The following is a 24,307-nucleotide window of genomic DNA, read 5'->3' as shown; positions in this document are numbered from 1 at the left end:
AGCTTAGACAACAGTCATAGCAAGCTCGTGCCCAGTTGTGCATGCCCATGGTCCACCTTTGGTGTGATACCATATTTCCTAGTGCAATGCTAAGGACACACTAAAAGACTTCTAAGAAAAACTTTGCATGCTCAAGAATATTCACAAAGCTACCTTTTGTAGTACGTGTAAGTTTTTGAAACCTTAAACTAGATAAAATATTTAAATCCATCCACAAGAGGGTGGGAAAATTCCAGAGCAGAAAACCATGAGAACATGAGGGAGAAAATTACTAATTCTGAAACACCGTCATTTCTTAACATTTTGCCTGTGACTTTCTGTGGGATATCCACAACTCATCATCAGACAGCACCAGCTCGAAAACTGAATAATAGATGGATTGCTCATGAGACAAGTCTAGCCTGCTTTGTGAGAGAGCAGTAAAATTACCTGTAATCTTTGAGAACAAAGAGAAAGAATGGCAGTAATCTTCTACAAGAGTCATAGTCTGAGAGCACCCTGGCTCTTTCTCCAAACTCACTGGCACTACATTGCCTTGCTGTCCTATTCTCCATCTTCTTCTTCAAACACACTGTTTTAGCAGCCTGCATCTGTCTGTTGCCTCAATTTTCCCTATGATCTAAAGGTCCACTTTTTCAGCCTCCATAGATATATGAATTTGCTGAAGGAAAAGTGGAAGATAACATATCTAGCACTCTGATTTTTATGGTGAGACCTTCAAAGAGTATGAAGGAGGGAGAAATTCAGTCAGACTTTCAGTCTGTGGCAATCTGATCCTTGGATGCCACACTACAAAGTCTTCCCTACATAGAAATTTCTCAACATTACTTCTTTTAGAGATTTACCAGATATGTTAATATCAAGTTGTAATGACTGATTGTAGCATTATTTAAATAAAGCGATGGGATTAACTCTCAAAATATTAACATACATCCAGTCCAGTTTTGCCTGTTTTCTGTGAAAGAAAAAACTTTTTTCCACAGTTAGTGCAGGAAGACAGCCAGAACTAGAAATGAATGCTCTCAACAACAAACTTATCGCTAATTCTCCAAATAAATTAAGTCACCTTCCACACAGAAAGGAAATGTGAGAGTGTTTTCCCTCTTTGTAGAAAGCACTGAGACAAATGCACATCATTTCAGAAATCACAAAAAGCCGTTTTAATGTAAGATTTTTACAGTAATAAATAAGAATGTAATAAAAAATGAAAATAATAAAATTTTTAAAATAATAAAACAAAAGTAAGAAAAGGTAAAAGATAAATACTAAAACAAACACCATGGTGGTCCATACCTTCTCTAGGTTGGATTGCACCGGGTAAATTATTGTACTGCGTAGGTAAATTATTGCCAAGATATGGAACTGCCTTGGCTTAAATGCCACTGTAGCCAGCTGTTTTCTCCATGGATGCAGCAGCAAGTTTAAATTCTTGAAGTTCTTACATCCCTTAAAACAGATGATCTGAGAGTCAAATATGACAGAGAAAGGAGCGTTTTTCCCAAACTACCCACCGAGCAGTGGCTGGGTGCAGTACGGGAGCCGTGTGCTGCTCAGCTTCAGAGAGGGGAGAAGGCCTTGTGCAAACTTCTTCAGTGGCTATCGTTGTTATTTCAAATTGTGATTGATAGCGTCCTGAGAGGCATTGCCAGCTATTTCTGATCATAAATACAGCCACAATGACATGTAGGGCATAGAGCGGGGATGAATAGCATAAAGTATAGTATGTGGACCTGTGAGATTTCAGAAGAGATAAGTAATAATGTGGTAGATAAGTAATAATGTGCTTAATCCTCAGAATGAAGGATTAAGCAAAGTCCTTAAAGTGATCCAACATGACTGTTGCTATATCTTTAAAAAAAGAAGCCATCTGATTTGGCTTGGCAGCAAACAATGAAATCATACACAAATTAGTCTTTCAAAAGTGAAGGAAAAATCTATTTCAGACAGTGAAGTAAAACTTCTGCAACACTATTGCCTCTGGCAACATGTCACTTTGGGGTAATTAGGGCATAAAAATTAACATTTTATTAAATAAACAAAACCCCACAAAGGTTAAGAAAAGAGACAGACAAATGTAGTCTTCGGAGGAAAGGGAGGCTGCAGACCTCAGGCTGACCCTCAGCCATCTCTTGTTGGGAATGGCAGACCCCAAGGTCAAATAGCTACTCAGCCAGGCTTACTGTCTGAGCCCACCCAGGCTCAGATATATAGCCTACCCTAACGTATGTTCCACCATATGGTGGGCTAGGGACACCCCTGAGCCCAGGCCACACAATTTCTGCTGGAGAACTCTCACTGCTGGAAATTCACCAAGTCCCTAGACTGGGGATGCGATAGCTACCACGCTGGACAAACAAGCAAGCAAGCTAATATTCCTAAAACAACTACCCCTTTTCCCAAGTAACTTGAATGTGATCCTGGTTTGATAAGGAAAGAAAATAGAATGAAATTCAGGTGAGACAACATTGATGCAGAGATCTGAACATCGATATGGTACCCATTTTTTCCCCAAACGTCTTCAGATTAGCTTGTGGTCTAAGGAAATGCCAACATTCATCTTCACTTCGGTTATCTTTGTGATAAAACTGCGTCAGCAATTGATCTTCCTAAACTCCTTACCTGACCTTTAAACGGGCTGAAAGATTTACAACAAATACAACTCTACTATATTGCTCCATGAACAACAGAGGAGGTTCAGTTGTGTGAAAAGTCTTGGTCCCAACACAGAAACAAGACCTCAAATTTCTGAGGAAGCGCCTCTCACCACAAAAATGCCAGAGCCAGAGTACCATACTTAGCAATATGAAGGTTTGGGACTGTGGAAAAGAGAACACTGCTGAAAACACAACTGGTATACTTAGCTTGGTATACTTTGCCAACTGCCCCGAAGGGTTACAGCAGTTTTAGCTGAAATTTGCAAGTCTGTGTAACTTTTTGTGCATTTCTGTTAGAGCTGGGCAAAAACTAATCTGTAACCTCCACTTTTCTGCATTAAAAAAACCATCTTGTTAAAAAAACAATCATTTTTTCAGGAACGTATCAGTTTTGCTTAAGTATTCTGATGATATTTTTGAATTAATTAAAAAGAAACATATTTATTTTGATGAAACATCAGTATTTCTTCCTGAACTTTCCCAATGCACGCCATCTAGAGGCACCTAACTAGCCTGTATACCAGTTTTCCTGCTCTGAAGTGGTGAATGGCCCTATGTCATGGATGAGAATCAAGTTTTTTTAAAAAGTTAGGATTTTTTTTCATCAAATGTCAAATCCTTCTTGGAATATTTGCTCAGAAAGACAACTCATTTTTTCAGAGGTGGACAAATGTCACTTTGCTACCGCAGGTGTCACTGAAGTCTTGCTGGTCACAATAAAATGAATTAAAACAAACACAGGGAAATATCTGTACCTCAGCAAAACTTAACATCACCAATTGGCAATGAAGATGTGCTTTATTATCTTACAAGTGAAAAAAAAATATACTTGAGACCTTCTCATTTTTCTCTAAGTAATTGTGCGTCTCTTTCATCTTCTTTTACTGGAGCAATGGAAATGGGGACAGAAATCAAGCCAACTTAAAACAGAAATAGAATAGAATATAGAAAATAGAACAGGGTTTTATTATTTTTACTTCAATGATAAGCTCTTTTTGTAAAATGGTGGTCTAAAAATAGTAACAGTCAACAATCTGTACTGCTATAAAAGTTCTTTTGACAGATTGATAAAAACTAATTCCCTGCTTTCCACAGTGAATGCTGACATGGCATCAGGCAAAAAGCACATATAAAACATTTTTAAAAAAATACTGACCTTAAGACAACTGGAAGATTAGCCAAGGTAAAAATTGTAAACCCTAGATTTGCCTACTTCATTTGCTTTATACATGACACTTCATTTAATGTAGGATTTTTTCTTTTCTACTTTAGGAGTATAAAAAATGCTGGCCATTACTCTATTTCCAAATTCAGGGCTCTGTTACAGGTGAACAACACAAAGAACAGAGCCTTCATATGGCCTCTATTTCAGTAGGAGTTTCTTGTACTCGTGATAAAACCGCTTTTCTCTACTTTGTAATTCCACAGATGAAATCAAAACATCTTTAGAAATGTCCTGGGGTCACTAAATTTGCTTGCTTATACACCAGTAGGTCTCTACACAGAAAATACCAGGTTGAATTACTGTTAAAATATGGAATTGTTTATGTACATCTTGCTAAATCCATGCAACAAATATGCAATGTAGTACAAACAATAAACTTATGAGTTACAGATTTTTTACAAGATACCAAGAAAAATGTTTTTCTTTGATGGTAATATTTATCTAACCAAATACAATGCACTACTACACACTCACTGGCAACGCAACCCTCCCTTTCTTCACAGTTAAATATCAACCTTAGGTGAAATGAATGCATTTATACAAGAGTACCTTTATGTTGACTGTGTGTTACTGTTGCATGGACAGCGGCAGACAATATGCAGGTGGCCCTATGGTTCGGAAAGAACGGTTGGCCTATCTTGGAAAAAAAAGATTTAAGAATTGCTATTAAAGTGATACTGTGTTATTCAGTCATGCCTGAAGACCTCATTAAATCAAAGTTCCTAGTGACATCAATGGCTATCTTGTCTGAGCAAGGACTGATTAACAACTGCAGGATATAAGTCCTGGAAGCTCATGATCTGCATGAGGCCTGACACAAATTAGCTTTTGCCAGCTATAACTGCACCTCATCTACAGTTTGCAAAAAGAATCTCCTGTAATTACCTGCATTTTAAGGTATAGCATTTATAGGCTTTTACCATGTGTATTGCTTATTTTCACGCAAGTAGAAAGCACTGTGGTTTTGTGGTTGGTGGCTAGGATTTTGTGGCTTTATTGTATTTGTTCTAATATAGAAAAACTTCTAAAGCATGTTTGCTTTGTGACATAATGTCTTTATTATGTCTTGCAGAAACAATTGACCCAAGTCAAGTTACTATACACTATATCTATAGGTTAATTAGAACTTTAAGATGCAACAAATAAAACACGTTATTGACTTTTAAGTCTTCAATCAAATAAATATTTACAGCTGCAATTTGCCAAAATTATTTACCTTTCAATAATGGATCAGAAAGAGAATATGCACTGCACACTCAAGTGAATGCCTTGGCCGTCAGCAAACAAATTACAAACAGAAGAAAAAATAAGTGTTCCAGCTATCGTTACAGTCTATAAATAGCTGATGTGGTTCTCCTTTAAAGATGTGTGATCTTCTACATTAGTAGACTTTTTCAATGCATAATTGACCTTGAGATGGAGAATAACCTCGTAGCAGAGTGGCTTTTCTTTTAGGGAACAATGAGTACAGATATTAGAGGATGTGCCTGTTGTCAATGATCATTGCTGAAATCTGCCTATACCACACTGGGACAATCAATTTTGTAAATGATTGCAATAATCAAGGAAATTGCCTAATTTATAAATCCTGGCATACAGCATTTTAATGGATTCCTACATTTTAATGCTGATGCTTTCAAAGCCAAATGAATTGTTGTCCAAGCTGTCACTACACAAAATGATAAAAACATTCAGTCTTGTGGGTAACTACATCTCATGGATATTCAAACCACCAGGTACATAATCACTCATTAGTGAATTCTGTGATAGTTTCCAGCTACAAGCCAACAGCAAAAAGCCACAGTTTCCTTATGAAAATGCTTTCTCTGCAACCAAGGACTAAAAACAAAACAGACAAGTATTACCAAACCAATACATCAAAAAATTTCCTAGCCTTCTTTGTCCGGTAAGATAGCATGCTGGTTTACCTTTCTTCTTTTTTTTTTTTTTTTTTTTTCCATACATAAAAAGGAATAATCTTATTTCTAGAGCTAAGAGGCAGGTCCAACAACTTTTTGACCATGAATCACATCGGTGTAGGCACCATTTGTGTAGAAGGAGAACAAATGCAGGGCTTGGGCTTGGTGCCACGGCTGTGGCTGGTGGGTAATTCTACTCTCCAACTTGCTCTCCACACTTAATCCAGTTCTGCAGACGTAGATTCTCAGTTAAACCTTAAGCAATTGATTTCGACCAATAGTGGGCTGCCAGTACTTTACTTACTGCTCAATCTCACTAACCTGACATTTATGGTGTACTGATTGGCCTCTGTCAGTGGTGGTGGTTGTAAATTCACTTTGAAAAGCTTTGTGTTAACAGCCTTCAACCAGGTTCTGAGACGAGTACGAGCAGGCAAGCTGACAATTGCTCGACCTCCTGCCCTTATTACAGTGAGTAAATCAGGCTTTGAGCCATTAGGCTGGAGCCCGAGGCCTACACAAAAAGGATTGACATGACTAAAGGTCAACCTCTGTCACACATGTGTAACAATTTGGATAATGGAATTCTGTAACTTATCTGAAAAAGGTGCCAAATGCGTGGAAGGAAAGTATACCCTGGGCTGAATTTTCCAGCTTTTATGTTAAGCGGTCACTTAAAAGTCTTGCTTTTTAAAGTCCACGCATGTTTGATGCCATGAAACCCAGGGGACCAAAACATACAAAGCAGTGATTGAGACAGGTCTGCAAAATACTGACCACCACCGTCACCCTGAAAAGTGTACGCTGCAGTTTCGGCTTATCAAATCTATAATCAATATATTACTGGCACCAGGTATGCAAAACATTTTGGATAGCCATATATCTCATTAAAATACTGCTTTTATGCAACCGCTTTGAATCAAAAGTCAATAGGAATAATTCACTGTTAATGGTATCATAAATTAAGAGTAATTTCAAGCTTTACAAACTAGATTTCATCCAACAATGGAAATTGCTTTTACTGACTAACAAAAATAATAAAAAAAAGTGAAGTGTTTGTGTAATACTGCGGATTGGATCACTTTTGAGCAGTACGGAAACACAGTGGTCAGATAAGGACAGAAATGAGCTTTCATATTTATTTGTGTTCCATTTCAGTATTTTTGCATATTACATAATAAAATCTCCAAGGTGAGATTATGTGCCATGGAAAAACAGACAGTCCCTGCATGATCTGGCAATTTAGAAAATATTTTTTTTCAGAGAATAGTATGTGTCCAGGCCCGCACATGTTCCATGGAGTCCACAGATTATTTTTTTCAGTAACATTGTTGAGATTCTGGGGCTGTATCCAACTCCCCACCAAACTTTATTCCAAACTTTAGTTCATTAAATAGGAAGAGAATCAGTCCCTATGCCAAATTAGGTTTATTTTGTTGCACATGTGCTTAGGTTTATTTATCTGCTCAGGCATACAATAGATACGTTGTGTACATGGAATAAACATACCGAGGACACGGAGGTACATGAAGATAAGGCATGAAAAAGTCTTATAAAAATTACAGTGTTTCTAAAAGAAACATCAACATTTAGTTCAGCTTTTCTAAGAATAAGGATTATCAAACACAAAATAGCTTTTATATTTGGGATAGAATTAACTTTATATTGACCCTATGTAAGGAACCAATAACTTACAAAAGTTAACTGAAAAAATGTGATACTAAGTAATCCAGAAATAGTAATGTTAGCAAGCTGCTTTGCAGTAGCTTAATGCAATTTTCTTCTAAGGCACATAAATTAAAGAAGCTGTGATGCTCAATGCACTGTTACTAAATTTTCAGCTTAGCAAGCTACTGAACACAACATTAGGGATGCTTCCAGTAGGCAGTATGTGACCTTAAAATCCATGTAAAAGTAAAAAGTATTGTGCTTTTATAATAGAAAATAAACGCAAGTATGGTACACCACACAAAATCCTCAGAAAAGGCAAAACAAACGAAGAACAGAATGGCACCAGCTGTTACTCCGCATAATTTAAGATATAATAGTAATATAACTAACGTTCTTTTCAAGACAAAATTATTTGAATTTCATGAACATGACATATTTGAAACAGGGCTGACAAGCAGTCTAGAATACTAGATGATGGATTGCTGTGAAACATAATTTTCACTTTAATAGAACTACGGCATGCACATAATTCTATCCCCCAGTGCTTTGCTGTTACAGCGAATTTAGTCCAAAATACAGCCTTGAGAATCTGAATACAAATCTATCACCATAACTGGAATGAGTGCTTCATCTGAAAGGTAAGGATTCTCTCTGAATATTAATTTGTGCAGAAATGTACGGTACCGTTGCATGGACTCTGGCCAGCACACGCCTCAGCAAAACGCCTGTTCTTGGTCCAGATGAAGTCAAAGGCAATGTTTTCTTTGACTTCACTTGAGGCACCAAAAGGCCCATGAGTACCCAAATGGTACTTTATTAAAATGACATGCACGCTTTCTAGTAGTGCCAATTATTCCTGTCCATTTGAGGGGAAAATCAGTAACACAGGTTTAGCATTTTGTAATTACTAATGAACTCCCTGCTATATGTATATTTTGCTCATCCCCTTAAAGAAGCCTAACATGAAAAAGTATTTCTTCCAGAAAAGCAAAACTTAAAGCAAGTCAAGTTAAATACAGTGAAGTGAGGCATTTTATGATCTTGGGCTGTTCCAAAGAAAAAAACTATTTGACCTCTGACAAAAAAAAAAAAAAAAAAAAAAAGAAATATCAAGATAGACAGCAAACTCTTTATCAGGTGAATGAAGAAAAGGAAACGGTAAGATTCTATCCTTTGAAACGTCTGTCAGTAAAAGTTTTTTAATTTAAACTGCATTTGCAGAGGGAAAAAAAACACACACAATTTAGCTGTTTCCAGAATTCACAGTTTAAAGTTTGGAGCCTGAAAAACTTTGACTACTAAAATGTATAAGCCTGTTAAACTTCTGTATTTTAATCTAATAGAATTTAAGTGTATATCGTATACATTCCTTAAGTCTACTCTTATTAAATTTTGATGTTAAACAGAAAGGGGAAACCATGTGCAACTAGATTAATTTATCTCCAGGGAGTAAGGACACATTAATAATTGAGATAATGTTTTCATATATGTTGGAATCAAGTGTGCCTTTTCAATTCTTTATTAGAAAACACATTAGGGGAAAATTATCTCATTCTCATCAGTAAGACCTAATTGCTGAGAAAGTCTCTGTTTTCTTTGCAATAACAAAAGGATTGTTCTCATTGCTTCAAATTGAAAAAAAAAAAAAAGAAAAAAAAAGATCAGAAATATTATCAAGCAGTGCTGGAATAAATGCCTGTATTACCAAAGAGAGTGTTTACTTAATACACCCAGTCCTGTTTTTGTTTTAAACAAATCAGAGTTTATTGTATTTTTATAAAATACAAGCAAACTCTGGATTGGATAGAAGTGGGCCAAAGGGGAAAAAAAAGAACTACAACTAAAAATGACTAATATTTTTGGCTTTCTGAAGGGCTGATCTTTCTGAAAGTTATAAAAAATTATCTTGGCTGATTGTGAAAGAACGCCATAATTTCCCATGAACACCCATAGGTGTCAAGGCCTGTTCTGAGGTAATGGAATGGTATGTAATTTACTCTGAATCGCTGTACATTATGCTGTATGGATTACATACAAAGCAAACATTGAGTGCATGGTGGGAACACTTGTGCAGACAGTCTGAAGCATATTTCCATAGCGTTGAACTATACATCAAATGCAGTGCTTCTGATGTTTCCCACAACAAAGAGAATAAAAAAAGCCACCAAATCAGTAACTATGCTTAAAAGTCTTTGCAATAGCCCTTCTATTTATCTGGTGTACACTGAAAACAAAGAACTGCAAACAAAAGCAAGTATCTATCAACTTTACTTCACAGTGCTGAAAGAAAAAATATTAGAATGCAATTTACGGTACTAAGAAAGAGAAGTTTTCTCTGTAGGGTCCATCAAGAACTAATGCTGAATAACTGATATGTGGACATAGTTGTATTTGCAGCTATCTTGAAAAGATTGTTGGAGGACAATTGACTAAAGCCACAACTTTATAAAGAGATAATGATGAGACATTCATTTAACATTTACAATGATTTAATCCACACTTCTATACCGTATAGACTAAAAGAATACAAATTATTCAGATACGTACTTTCAATTGCTTTTATTTATTTTCACAGATCAGCTTTGCAAAATCACACACATTTTCTGATTACTTTCTTTTGCTGTAGTTTCTCTTTATTCAACATTAATTCTCTGATAGATAAAATATACCGAACTGAAAGTCAAAACAAATGAGAAACGGCCAAAACTTTTCACTGGAGCTTAGAGTATTTGGTTCTTTGCTAACAATTTTTGCCATTAGCAGAAATAATCTGAGTCCATGAGCTGCCCACAATACCTCCCCCAAAAAACTAAATATAATTATTATTGTTGAGATAATTCGCTTAAAATACACAAGCTTATTTTGCTAACCAACAGGAAATCTGCGTTGTGTGTTAAAAACAGAGGAGCAAACCCACATGAAAACTCAGCTTATGCCCATCAATGGCCTGAATCTGGCACATATATCAGTACTATTTTTTTTTTTACTTTACATCTTTTTCTTCTTTTCTTGTGGCTTTCCCCCCAACAACCTTGCTTCTTTCATTGCTTTAAAACTATTTTTAAGTTCATCTGAAATTAGACTAAAAAATTCTTTCCTATTTAAAAATGATATTATCAATATTTGCAACTTAGCTTGCATAAAACTGATTCATAACAAAAATAATTTAAATTGAAAAGTTAAATATTTAAGGACAATGTAAAATTTTCTAGCTCCATTTATTTTAGCTAGATTTCAATGTTTTCTGTAACTTGATGATCTGGCAAGCTTATTTTATTATTTTATATTCTGTTAATTAGAGTAGTTTAAACCACAAAACCCCTCTTAACAATGAAAATAAAGCCTCCAACATCATTATAAAATGTTCCATAAAAAAATATTTGATTAATAACATATCCCAAAATGCTCTCATTATAATCACTAGGCTTCGGTAGGAACAGATTTAAGTCCGATTTATTAATATCTGCTATACAAGAGAAATTGCATCCCCACACAAGGAAGCAACAAAACTCTCAATGACTGCAAATCATCCAGTTTTACTGAGTGCATTTAGGTGTTTTTTGAGACTGATCTTTCACTCTTTAATGTGAAAATCTCCCTCTTGCCACTTTGACTCTTTTGGGTAAATACTTTGAGACAAAGACCTTGATGTGTTATCCACTATTTGTTTGCATTTAGGAAATGCATAGAAGCTCCTACTTATAGAAAGAAGTCACACGTATTAGACAGCATGCAAAAATAGAACGTAATGATTAAAAGAGGTAATCATCAGTCCCAAATTGCTGACAACCTCAGGTTCACGGTTTTGCATGTGAACAAGTGCTATACACAACACGCAGGCTCCACAATACCAAATATCTTTTAAAAATCCGTTCACTTTTACTGCATACCCACTGAAGACAGCAAAAACACTCTTTGCATCTTCATGGACTCCTTGTCGGTTTCTAACCAGCAAGCACACCCTCTTATATTATGAAGATTCAGATTTGGTCTAGATGAGTAAATATCACCTGCAGAACTACGGGCGCATTTCTGCTGAGTCTCTGTAGCAGTTTGACTTGAGGTGAGCTGAAGCTGCAGCTACAGAGAACTCAGCAGAACTGAGAAATGACACCTTCCAGCACAAAGCAAAGACGACATGAATGGCAAAAGACTAGGCAGACAGTAGGTTGTTTCTGTAAATAAGAAGTACTGGCATACACGGGGATTATACGTGTTCGTTATTAATTATTAGATCTGTGTGTAAAATGAGCATATACTTTCTTTGCTTTCTAAATTAACTTACCGCATGATGCTGTTGTTAGCATCTGCGTACAAACTATACCTAAGCGCCAAACTCCAGTGCTCCACTGGAGAAAACATACACGGTCACAAACAGTAACAGCCGTGGATGTCCCTGTACGGCCAAAGGAATACAATAGCGGGTTTACGGTCTGTTCTGCCAAACCACAGTCAGTGTTCACCACAAAATAAACCAAACTATCATGCCCTGAATGTTTTCATATCAATTATCACTGTTACCCTCTCTAAGATGGTGACAAATACAAAAGAACGGACAGAGAGCTCTCTTTCAGAGAGCTGAAAGTGGCTTTCACGCAAAAGCACTGGATGCATCATTAGGGGAGTGCAGGGCCGGCGCAGGACCAGAGCTGAACTAAACCGTGAACAAGCACCAACACCTGCACTGTGTGGATAGCAGGGCTGTAGAATGGGCTCCTGAACTTGTTTCAGCAGCTTTTTCGGGCTGTCTGTAGGCCACAGCCGTGGTAAAATATGCTGTCTTAACCCACACAGGCTACTCAGACTGAGGTGATACAGCTAGTACTGTATCAGAGAGCTCTCTGTACCAGCGAGCTCCATCAGCTCTTGTTACTTGGGTCAAAATGTAAAAAGCACCATGTGCTGTAACCTTCAGCCTTCTCTGGCCATGTCTCTCTATTCTGCATTACGGCACCTGCAACAATCTGCTCTTCCTGCGCAAACCAGTTGGAGCTCTGAGGCGTCCGCTGGTTTTCTGGCCGCCCCCAGTGCCACAAGGCTTTTGCTCCCGCTGGCTACATTTTCAAATCTGATGGGTTGGCTTCCTTAAATTGAGTTGATTTATTTTCACAGCCAGTGAACGGTGCTATTACTACATACAACTACACTCAATGTCTAATTCAAACCAATCAAATTTGACGAGGAAGGAAAGATGACGACTTACTTCCCAGAGATGCTGAGTGTTCCTGATGGCTCCCGCTTGAACCTTCTCTGGCAAGAGCAAGACGCCCTGGAAGGGCCCGATCCAGGTGCCCTGCTGGATCCGCTGCGCCGCACAAATGCCGTAGGCCAGACCAGGCACCGTGCTGGTGCACAGACACACTTCCCGGGGCAGGTCCCGCAGCCACTCTGGGATCTCGGGCGGAGGGGCTGCTGCGGCAGCACTGCTGGTGCCCACCAGACGGCGCAGGGAGTGGAGGGGCCCGTGCATGGGGCACTCGCCGTTGCGGTTATCGGCACACATGTCACATCCTGTGGGGCAAAGAGGGGAAAACACCATCAATATGGTGCTGCTGGCCACCACCGTGGTCACTGCCACAGGCAAGATGGTGCAGATCCCTCTGCTTTTGCTGCCATTTGGCGGCAGCTCAGCGCTCACTCACACCGTGCCTTTTTGCACGTTGCTTAGGATGGTTTTCCTAATCTCGCCAAAGCCCTTAATAAGAAATCCCAAAACCCTGCAGACATTTTGCAAGCCCGGTGTGTTCACAGACCTGCCAAGTCTCATTTATTTTAACACATTTTTTTAAGATTCATTTTTTGACTAATATAAATACCCCATTTAAACCATCCCCGTGTGTTTCGGTAAGACATTTTAAAACACAGTCATAACACCTCACAAGTCCCCCTCATTTGCCTTACCACAGCTCAGCCCGAGAGTTTAATCAGAACAGGATTTAATTTCAGCCTTATTTTAAATGAACATTCACTGTACTTTTTACATGAACATGTGTGTGCATGCCTGTCTGTTTAGAAAATAAAATAAATTAAACAGAACCACATGAATGACAAATCAGAGCACACGTGGAAATTTACTTTCTTACAGTTGAATCTAATCTTTAAATAGAAATCATGTAGCAAATACTACCGAATCCTAGCACACATTTGAAAATTTTTATTGAATAGGAATGTGTGTTTCTTGCCTGTTACATGTAGCTGAGGCGAAGAACAAAACCAACATGTCTGGTTTTGTGAGCAGCTCCCACGAAAAAGACCAGTTTGTAAAAATGTTGTTTTCCCTAACAACTCTTAATAAGGGATGATGTTTCTCTATTTTGAGAATATCCTACTGTGATTTGTCTATTTTGAGCGAAGAAAATTTTGGTTAAATATTTCCACTGTACACTATTGCACATGCCATGAATGTACAACTTCCAGGAAAATGTTTCATGCTCAGGAAATCCATTTCTCTGGAGGTATGCTGAGTTAACATAACAATAAATCTATTGAAATAGGTTACCGTCTTCTGCACATTTCGCTTTTGTAGCTCAGTTTTCATATAAATTTATTCCAGAAGTACAAAGGAAAAACAATAACTATGCCATAGTACTCATGTAGCAAGTCCTAGATCTTTCCCCTAATAATTTTATACAACCTACACCCATTCTTAAAAGAAATAAAGTACAGTATTCACTATAGAAGCTGGAGCTTCTTGGTCTAAGCCACAGATTTAGACTTGCTAGATTGCCTGTAACCGCAGTTTCAATTCTCAGGGGCACTGACTCAGCTATTCTTCTTTCCGAGGTGGACATACTATGTATGATGTAGGCCTCTTACTACAGAGCCTTCAAAGGAAAACCTTCCTCTCTATTCTGTAAAAGCTGCTAAAGGATAATAAAAGCTACATTTTCAAAATATGGCCTCTATTTGCATTCTCCGATTTTAGACATGCTTTCCAAGCACTATTTCCTGCAATCCTCTTTTAAATTGTGCCATACAAAACCGATGCATCCAGCAATACGAAAATATTTGAAAGTTACATGTGGAAGCTAATTTCCCTCCAAATCATTACACCTTTGAGTCTTGCAGGTAATGCATGTGTCCTCGGTGCTGGTCTGCTCAAGTTCTCTACCCAAAACATCGATCACAGACCTTAGCAGCAAGCAAGCAAGCAAGCCCCGAGTTGTGGATTACTCTGATGGGTGCCCCTGCAGAAGGCATCCGGCGTATGAGACTCGCCCCATGCCATCCCTAACATGTCACGCAGGGTAAGGGCGGGAAGGCAGGAGGGAAGAAGAGCCCTTGCCGGCACTGCAGCACACCCGAGCAGCTACAGGACACAGCCCCCTGGTGGGGACCGTGCTTAGACTGGCAAACAAAAAATGCCTTTTGGCTGGAGGGTTAAAGCCTTTCCTTAACAATATAATCCCTGTCGCAAAACGACTCTTTTGTTGGGTTAAGCCGCAACTGCAGAGGGGTTTTGCTCGCTCAGCCACGTCAGTTAGAGGTGGCTGGAGGATGAGATTTGCAGGACCCCAGGGAAAAGGTTTCTGGCTAGTCCTGAGAGAAGATTATTATGCAGCAAATATTCCTACAGCCATTCCCAGGCATGATGAATAAAATGCAGCAAGTACATGCTGCTTTTTGTTGTTGTTGTTGTTTCCACAGCTACTTTGGAAAGTGAGGTACCACCACAACATCTTTTCTTTCCTCTTTGAAACCAGCCATCAAGGAACCTTGTGTTTTCAGCGTATCCAAAGATCTCAGGGGCTGCACTGGAGTTTGGCATCGGAGATCATACAGGAAAGGATTTCAAATAGGAAAAAATAAAATAAAAAAACCCAACCTCAAACAGGTTGGTATGTGAGTACACTCTAAACAAATCCGGCATCTTACCATGCAAGTTAGAAAGAAAACATCTGACAGGAGAACTGAGGGGAATAGGAGAGGATGTCTAACCATGATGTCAATTAGCACCCAGGGCAGGCCCTTAAATCCGACCTGTTTGCACTGTTTGACTGTCTTGTAGATGCATAACTCTCCTCCCAACTACCTGATTATTAATGGCTTTATTGGAGACACCATGTCTCTGTAGCAACTTACATTAAACACGCTAAGGCATCTTCATGACTCCACTCAGGCAATTTCAGTGTCAATTTCCTGCATCCTGCCACCAGATCCGCATAATTTTTCATGCACACAACTTTCCGTACCTGCCTAGAACAAGGATTTTTTGGATTCCTCCTGACAATATGTGTGCATGAGTGTGTATAAAACATTTCATTTCCACCTTTTCAAGGAAAAGAAATTAAGAAATTAACTGGGAGTATAAACGAAACCTGTGTCACTGTCATTTACCCTTACAGAAAGTCACATACAGTGATATTTATTTTCCACTATCCAAAAACACTGGTAATGTCTTAATGCTTGGCAGCGGCAGTATCTGATCTCCTGCTGTGTTCTTTTCCCTTTGTCCTGCCAAAGCTGAAAATTTGGAAAGCGGGACATCTTCTGAAACTGTTTTGGCTTACAGCTTGTTCATGAGAGGGAAGAGTCTGTCTTTAATACTAAGCAGTACTGAAATTCTTCTTAGTTGCATGCTTTATACATCTCTCTTTAGTTTTTATGCAGTTGTACAAATAAAATAAAAAAAAATTGTCATAAATGTTACAAAGAGTGGAAGCCCTACTAGACATATTTTACCATGCCCTGAGTAAAAAGTTGATGTGCATTTTTCCTCTTCTGTGACTAACTTTTGTGCAATGATACGTGGAAGGCTTTTACCCAAGCACGCTTTCAATAATGTTATACAACCCATTTAAAGACAGTCAGTCTAAGCAGTGGATTCCTCTGCCTCAGAGGACAAGGGAAGGAACTTCAAGACTTGCACACTATCCTGCCTCACAGAAAGGATCAACAGCACTATCTTCATAGATACTGCGAAGTAGTGATACAGTGTACCAACTTGCTTAATAATACATGGAAAAGAAGGGGGGTTTTTGAGAGGGAGAGTGTTGTGGTCCACTGACATCACTAGGGTCTCCAAACTGGATGACAACCGTTAAGACCCCCATAGGTGTGGGAAGTTCACATAAAAGGGACGTGGCTGGACAAGTGTGAGCTTTCCAGAGGACTGCCACACAGGGCAACAAGGAGAGATGTGCTGTGCCCTTCCTCCTATTTTGGCCTCAGAGAGCACAGGCCTCCTCCTCCAAGTACTGTGTGAGTACAGGCCTCCTCGAAGGACTGCTGAAATTAATACTTCCACTGGCTGTAACAGCATCAGTTGAGTCTCAGGACAATAAGAAGCAAGAAATGTGAGAAAATTGAGGGAGTTGCTGAAAACGGAAAAAGGAAGGAGGACTACAGCCAGAGCAGAGTGTCTCCTGATAAAATCAGGAAATGTAGAAGGTAAGGTCATCAGGAATGCTCCATTGCAGGCCCAGATACAGCCAGACTTTTTGGAAGATCAGTTCCTCACTTTGTACCTTCTGACTCTACAGATGGGAGGATTAAGGCAAGGAAAAAGCAAGAAAAAAAAATATTAAAGTATTTCCTAGTGGAGCTGTTTGGTATGGTTCTTTTGGGAGGAGTGTAATTTGTTATCATTTATTTGCCTCCATAAAAATGAACACAGTGTAATGCCAGCACTATAATTCCATGTGAGTACACTTAAAAATACTAAACCTAAGCAAAAGGGAAAGGACACATCATTGCTCCCAAAATACAATTCTAAACACTGTCCAACCAAAGTAACACTACTACTGCATATTTTAAAGGAAATCTGAGAGAAATCTTTCATCAATGAAAGTTAGGGCCCAACATAGCGTTTTTAACCAGCAAAGCAGCTGTAACAATAAATGAAAAAAATACATGTTTTGTCTCGGCAATAATATGCTTCAAAGGTGCAGTTACACTGGATACCTGCAGTTTGCTGGTATTAAAGAAGGGTGGCCTCTGACCCTTTGCTTCATAATTCACCGCAAGCATGCAGGTATCCGGTGTAAGTGGCCATCATTTCACACGGTATTACTCACTTGTGAGTATAAATCACTGCGGCTGGCCCCGCGTCCCTGGCTGGGCCCGGGTACCCAGCTAAGAGGGAGGGTGGGCTGGGTGAGACAGTACCCTTTCCTTTCCTTCCCTGAGGGTCGGGTCTTTCCTAGGGGTCGCGGGTTCCTCATGCCTCAGTTTCCTCATCGGCGAGCCGGAATCAATCTCTTTTTTTGCGAAATTAATCGCAGTTTCTCGCAGACTGCCTGACTTGCGGCAGGCTTTTGGGGCGGGAGGGGGACGGGACACGAAACACGGATGCCCTTTACCCCTCGGTTTCCTTTTATTTATTTGTTTATCTATTCTAAACACTCGCTGCGGAGAGCGGGGCCGAGCCCAGCCTGCTGCCCCAGGGGCCGCATCGCGGCGCGGGGGTGCGGAGCGGCCGCCGGAGGGCGGCGAGTCCCGACCGGCACCGGCTTCCGACCGGCACCGGCTCTCGGCCGCCGCCGCCCGGCTCTGCCGGACCCTTTCAGGGGCCCGACCCCCCCCCCCCCCCCGGGCTTTTACCCCCTCTCCTCCCGTCCCCACTCGCCCGCGGGCCGGGGGAGGCGAAGCGGAGCACCCGCCGCGCCCCGGCGGCCGCCCCGGGCGGTGTTCCGACCCCCGGCGGGGTCCGAGCCCCCCGGTGGCGGGGGATGGCAGGGGCGCAGCACCCCCCGCTCCAGCTCCTCCGAGGAAGTCGGTGTGCGAGGGTCTGTCTGGGCGCCCCGGGTCGGGACGGGGAGTCGGGGGGACCGTCCGGCTTGCGGAGCGGCTTTCGGGTTGGTTTTGCGAAGGGGGGGGGGGGGGGGGGGGGGCGAGGGGGGGGATGTGGGCTTGATTTTCCCTGGTTTCGATTGAAGGTATGAATGAATTAAATTTCCGTGTCAGGTATAAGAAGGGTAGGAGAATATTGTGTGTAGATAAACCTTGCCGCCCCCTGCCCCTGAGAGACCCCCATATACAATGTAGAGATGATGAATAGGCTCTGGGAGAGGAGATCGAAGTTCAGTCCGCACCGGCTCCACTCTCTCCTACAAAACTATAGGGCAATTAATTGTGGCTTGTCCCCTCATCCTTCATCTCCTGGTGGCACATATCGATGGAGATTACTGCTGATGGACCATTTTATCACCCTAAATAAACAGTCACCACCTTCTCTAACCTCAATCTAATATATGGCTATCTGCTATGTTTAAGGGTGCTGGGTAACTAATGATGTAAAATAGCTAAATCATACAGGTTACCAGCAGTCTAGAGAAAAAAAAAATCCAAATATTCCCCACACCGATCCACTTCACAGTATGTTATATATACACTGTCTCCCCGCAAATTGAATGGGAAGAGGCGTGCAAACTACTCGCTTGCGTGACACTTTAGTTTTACACAGCATATTTATTGCAGTGGCAGGCTGGAGCCTTCTGGTACAGGTAGAGGAGTCGCAGACTTCTCGTTGCGAAAGCCTCTCCCCAGCAGCCAGGGGCGAGCCTACGCAGGAGCAAGCCAGCCCCGCAACCCCCCAAACTCGCCCTAGGAGATCTCCTCCTCGCCGGCTCCCTCCCCCAGCGCCCAGAAATACCCTCATCCTTCCAGATTCAGACCTGGGAAGAAAACGGTCCCCAGCCGCCTGCCCCGTTATCAGGATTCTAACATAATCCCCTTTACTTTCCTGGGAGTAAAGACTGCAGGGCTCTAATTAGGGTTTTGCTTCTTGGTTGGTTGGTTGGGGTTCTCCCCCCACCCCACCCCCCCTCACAAAACCCCTTTCAATTTAAAACAATTACATACAGACACTTAACCCGCAGCTCCTTGGCGGCTCTCGCCCCCCTCCCTCGCCCAATACCGTGCCATATTCATTGATATTTGACGATCAAGGCGTGTGTCTATGGGGAAACCGCCGCCCATTCATCTTCCCAGGGCGGCCCGCCCGGCGCCGGGCCGGGCCGGGGGCTGGGGAGCCGGGCCCGGCGGGGTGGCGGACAGCCGGCAGCGCCTCGGGCTTTCCCGGCGCGGAGGCAGCGACGCCGCCGCCGCCGCCCCCGCGGGAGCCGCCCGCCTCCCCACTGCCCCGCGGCGCTGGGGCGGGCGGCCGCTCTCCGGGGCACCGGAGAAGTTTGCAGGAGCTTTTCCCGAGCGGGTCAGCCCGGCGGGTGGATGCTGCCGGGGGAGCGGCGTGGTGGGGACGAGGTTTGCCCCGGAGAAGAAGGGGATGCTCGGGAAGAAGGGGGAGGGGGGGAGGGGTGATTGGGGAAAAAGAGGGAAACAGGGCACTCGCTTGGCTCGCGAAGGAGGTACATCTAAAGTTAAAACCCGAGCAACAGCCAGCAGCCAGGGGCCCGCCGCCAGCCCCAAACCGACAGGCTGCAGCCAGCGAGGCCGGGGCGGCAGCCCTGCGCCCCGCGGCCGGGAGGGGATCGGGCCCCTGCGGGAGGGTGTCTCTGTCCCCAGACTGGGAGGGACACATACTCACACACACACACACACACACACACACACACCCCGGCCAGGCGCCCGCTTGTCCGCCTGGGAGTTTCGGTGGGGCTGGCCGGAGCTGGAAGTGCAGCAAGCAAGACTAACTCGAACTGAAGTCGATCGCTCCTCACCTCAGCCACAACCCCGACCTCCTTTCCCTCAACGGGCACCTCCGGTGCCGGACGGGGAGTAAAGGGACGGAGTCAAAGCGGCTGAAAATCCCGCCTGCCCACGGACTCCCTGCGTGACCCCCGGGGCGCTCGGGGAGCCGCGCAGGGGTAGCCAGGCCGGTGCCCCGCAGCTTTGCTTTGCTGCGCCTCTGACCGTGCGAGTGAGTGGAGAGCGTGGCACGGCACGGACTGCCATTCCCGTGCTCCTTCCTCACCTACAGTGTGCCTTTCTTTTTTTTTTCCCTTCTTTATTTTTAAGAACGATTCGCCCAAAGCAAACGCACCTGGTCCAGAAGGTTGAAAGACTCGGGTTAAAAGTTTTGCTCAGAGACAACTAGTAACCGCTGGAGCGAAAGTCGCCTCGTAAACAAGTTCAATGATAAGACTTTTTAGGTCTCGCTGCAGAGAAAAAGGGGAGAGGCGGTGCTGGTAGACCCCTGCCCCGTCCTTCAGACGGCGAGCGCTGCCCCGTCCCAGCCGGACGCGATTCACAAGCGTCCTTTCAGCCATCGACCTCTTTGCTTTCTCGAATCCACCTTTAACACCGCGGTTGGGAAGAAAATATGCAGGCTTCGCCTGCGACCCTGCGGCGTGCTGTTATTCCACTCACTCCTTTAAAAATGCTCCCCCCCTCAATCGCTATTTTATCTTCCTTCCTCTTTTAAAAGCCTTTATCTTGCAGATTTACAGAGCTGCCCCGAAAAGTAAAACACGTATTGTCTGAACAGTTCGGTTGGCGATTAAAAGTGCATTTCAGATTCCATTAAGTGCATGTAATTTACGAGATCACGTTTTCTGCACCCGAGAATAGAAAATACACTAACACGTTTCACTACAAGGTAAAACTAAGCATGAGGAAGTCGCTTAAAACAAAGTTGGTATCCAATACAGAAAGGTTTGCAACGTTAAGAAGAGGGGGTAGGGGGAAATTCCCACCAAACTCAGCGTCAACTTTCCTCTCACTCTTCAAGACGTACCCACAATGATTAAGACTGTGTTAGCATACACACAGTTCAATTAATACACAACAGAGTTTCATGGAAACTTTCAAAACAAACTCCGCGTCTGAAATGAAATTAAACGAATCCGCCTTTTTCTTGGGCATGTGCTTACAGATCGCTGTTTTGGGATAGCGTTTGTCCGTTCAACAGCCTTCCTTAAATAGACATTTCGGGGGCGGGAGGGGACACACACACAACAAAAATAAAGAATTTTAAGATACCTTAGGATAAGACAGGGTGTTCGAAGCAATGGAAAAAAGTGCACACGTTGAAGCCATGTTACAGTGTTTTAACAGAGACACATCCGTGTGCTCTGAATGTTAGTAATAAATCTGATTGATTAATTAATACAGTTCATCTACTTATTTTCACCCCGTGAATTTCCTCGGTTGTGTAGTATCGACAGACACAGGAACAAAAGACAGGCAGAACCAATTTCTAAAATCACAAACCTCTAGTCGATACATATGCTTAATAATAGGGGCGCCCCCCTCCCAAAAGAAAGAAAGAAAGAAAGAAAGAAAAAAAACCCAACTCTATAACTGGCAGCAGCAGTATTAAACGTTTTCTAACCACCAAGTCCTAAATGAATTCTGGCACTCAGGCAGACGATCTTTTTTGTCTAGAAAACCAGCTTTTCTTATTAAATGACAATGTCATGCTTTTTCCGTAGGGGTGAAAACTAAAACCAGCGAGGTGTTAACGAGGTCTGAAAGGAAAACGATACTCTGAGATAAGAGGGAGGAAAACTTTGCCCTAGTCCATCTGATGAAAACTGCAACTTTTCCTCTGCCCAGCTCGGAGGAGTAATTGATATCTGGGCATTCAGCGCAGCCCGGGCTTTCCAGGCAGGAACGGAGTGAGGCAAACAAGGCGAAAAAGGACCGGTTTTATAGCAAGTCGGTCTGAAACATTTCTGAATCCATTTTTCTACGCAACCCTCCGAGAGAAATCTACCCCCACAGCAACCTTCCCGCTGAAGTGTGCCTTCCAGGGAAGGACGTGTGTCTCGGACAAGAGAAGCTATTACCGAGGGGTCACCGCCAGCCCCCCGAAAGCACTGGGAACAACGCAAAAGCGGCCCAAGAGAGGGAAGGGCAGGGCGGAGGATGCTCCTCACGGAGGGAGCGGCGCAGCCACCGACTGCGGTCCCCCTATTTGGAGCGCCCGATGCGGGGAGAGGCTGCGGATGGAGGGTCGGGGACTGCGAGAAGGGGCACGATACGTACGGTTGTTGGGGTCACTGGTGTGCTGGTTCAAGGGGATGATCTCCATGCGCTGCTGCCCGTACAGGTAGTAGTCCAGCTCCTCGGCCGTGCAGCGGAATCGAGCGGCAGCGCGCTCGCCGCATTTGCTGCCACTGCTGCCGGCCCCGCACAAGTCCTTGCCCTGCAGGGGAGCGGGCGCTCCCCCGGACGGGGGCTCGGAGCTCTGCAGCGGTCCGAAAACCGGGAGCTGGGTCACAGGCAGGGAGGTCAGTCCGGCCAAGGAAGCGGCCGCCGCGGCGACGCAGGAGGAGGTGGAGGAGGAAGACGGAGTGGAGGAGGAAGAGGAGGAGGAGGCGGAGGAGAGGGAGGCCGGGCGCTGGCGGAGGCTGTCAGCCGGGGGCTCGGCTCTTTCGGGCGGCTGGAGCTGGGCGAGGGCCCCGCCGCTCTTGAGCTGGCTGCTCTGCGGGAAGAGCTGCTGCCAGTGCTGCAGATAGGTGGGATCCACCTTCAGGAACGCGGATCCGCCGGGGTCGCCGGGCTTCAGCATCGCGCTGCCTGTGGAGGGGAGAGGAAGGGGACAGCAGAGACGTGAGACCCCCGCCCCGCCCCAGCCGGGCCGCCCCGACCCCGCGGTGCTCTCCACGCTCGGACTCTCCGGCCCACGCGTGGGGTCTCCGCGCCGGCTGCCCGGGGTCGGCGGCGGGACCGTCCTCCCCACCCCCACCCCGGCTCCCCTGCCAGGCTCGGCAGGAGAAAACCTCGGCCCGAGGAGAACCCCGGGGCGGACACGCGAGAAACGCTCCGTCCGGGATGCCAAGGCTTTCCCCGGCCGCCTGCCCCGCAGCGCGGGCGGGAGGAAAGCGGCGGCGGCGGCGGGCAGCCCCTCACGCCCGCGGCCGGAGAAGCCAGTCGCCCCGAGGGGCGCGCAGCTCGCCCCGTCCCCGCGGCAGGCAGTGTCCTTCCCTTTCATTGCCTTCCCTCCCTCCGACTCCAAAAGTTGACAACAGGGAGGCGGAGGAGGAGGAGGAAACTTCAGCCCCGCGCAAACACACGCGCGAGTTGTTTTTTTTTTTTCCTCTCCAGCCGCTCCCGCTTTCCACACCGGCGTGTAGCGGAGGAGGACGCGGCCCGGCTGCACCACCACCCCCCCGGGTGAAGGTACCCCGCTGCGGGCCCGGCTGGAACGGCTGTGCCCCCACCCCGGCCCGGAGCTGCCTTACCTGAGCGGGGTGCGCCGGAGGGGCTGCGGCGCGGTCGGCGTGCGGAGAGGTGCGGGCAGCCCCGGTAACCTTCGAGCCGCAGGAGGGTTGAGAGGACTGACTTTTCTGGTCTTTGTCCACGGGCAAGCGGGGTGATCCTCTTCCAGGTGCCGGGGGGAGGGGGGCGGCTAGCTCCGAGCCGCCGGGCTCCCTCTGCCGTGGCTGCGCATCGCAGTCGCGCCGGGGCTCTTTGCTGGGCTCTGGCAGCCTCCGGGCGAGACACGTGGGTTTTACGACAGCGCAAAATACAAGTGTGTGTGTGTGTGTGTGTGGTGCGTGTGCGAGAGGGAGGGGAGGGAGCGGGAAGTTACCAGCGAGCCTGAACGCAGAGCCCTTTTTTTGGCAACTTCCCCCACTTTGTTCCTCGCTCAACTTTTAAAGGTGTCCCTTTCTTTCTTTCCCTCCTCCGTCCCTCCCTCCCTTCCTCCCTCCTCCACCACCCCCACCCCCCACCCCAGCTCGCTCCCCTCCCTCCCCAGCCCCGAGAGCACAGCGCCCCGGGGAAGAAGCGCCCCGGGGAAGAAGAGCTGGGCTCCTACCCCGGCGGGAAGGCGAGCGATGGCCCGGCGCCGTCCCCGGCAGGAGCCGCCACGCTGCACGGTCCCCAGCGCCGGGCGGCGGGTGGGTGGCGGGAGCTCCCAGCCCGAGTCAGGCTCCCGGCAGCCACGGCCTTGCCTCCCTTGCCTTTTGCCCCTCGGGGGTGGATTTTAGAGA

At 44.6% G+C, this 24,307-nt stretch overlaps 1 protein-coding gene across 1 annotated transcript in view; it reads right to left on the bottom strand.

Moving 5' to 3' along the window:
- The window catches only part of PRDM6 (PR/SET domain 6), a gene marked incomplete at both ends in the record, with an annotated part of 73,684 nt that extends 50,803 nt beyond the window's left edge, over positions 1-22,881 (bottom strand). Inside the window, 2 exons of the mRNA XM_082497442.1 lie at positions 12,673-12,980; positions 22,356-22,881. Coding sequence (XP_082353568.1) covers positions 12,673-12,980; positions 22,356-22,881 — 834 coding nt within the window. The remainder of the gene's footprint in view (positions 1-12,672; positions 12,981-22,355) is intronic.
- Positions 22,882-24,307: the final 1,426 nt, after the last annotated feature.

This window comes from Vanellus vanellus (genome assembly GCF_965231255.1).
Source record: "Vanellus vanellus genome assembly, chromosome: Z".
NCBI lineage: Eukaryota > Metazoa > Chordata > Aves > Charadriiformes > Charadriidae > Vanellus > Vanellus vanellus.
Note: the sequence above shows the minus strand (reverse complement) of the source record. Positions and strands in the feature narration are given on the sequence as shown.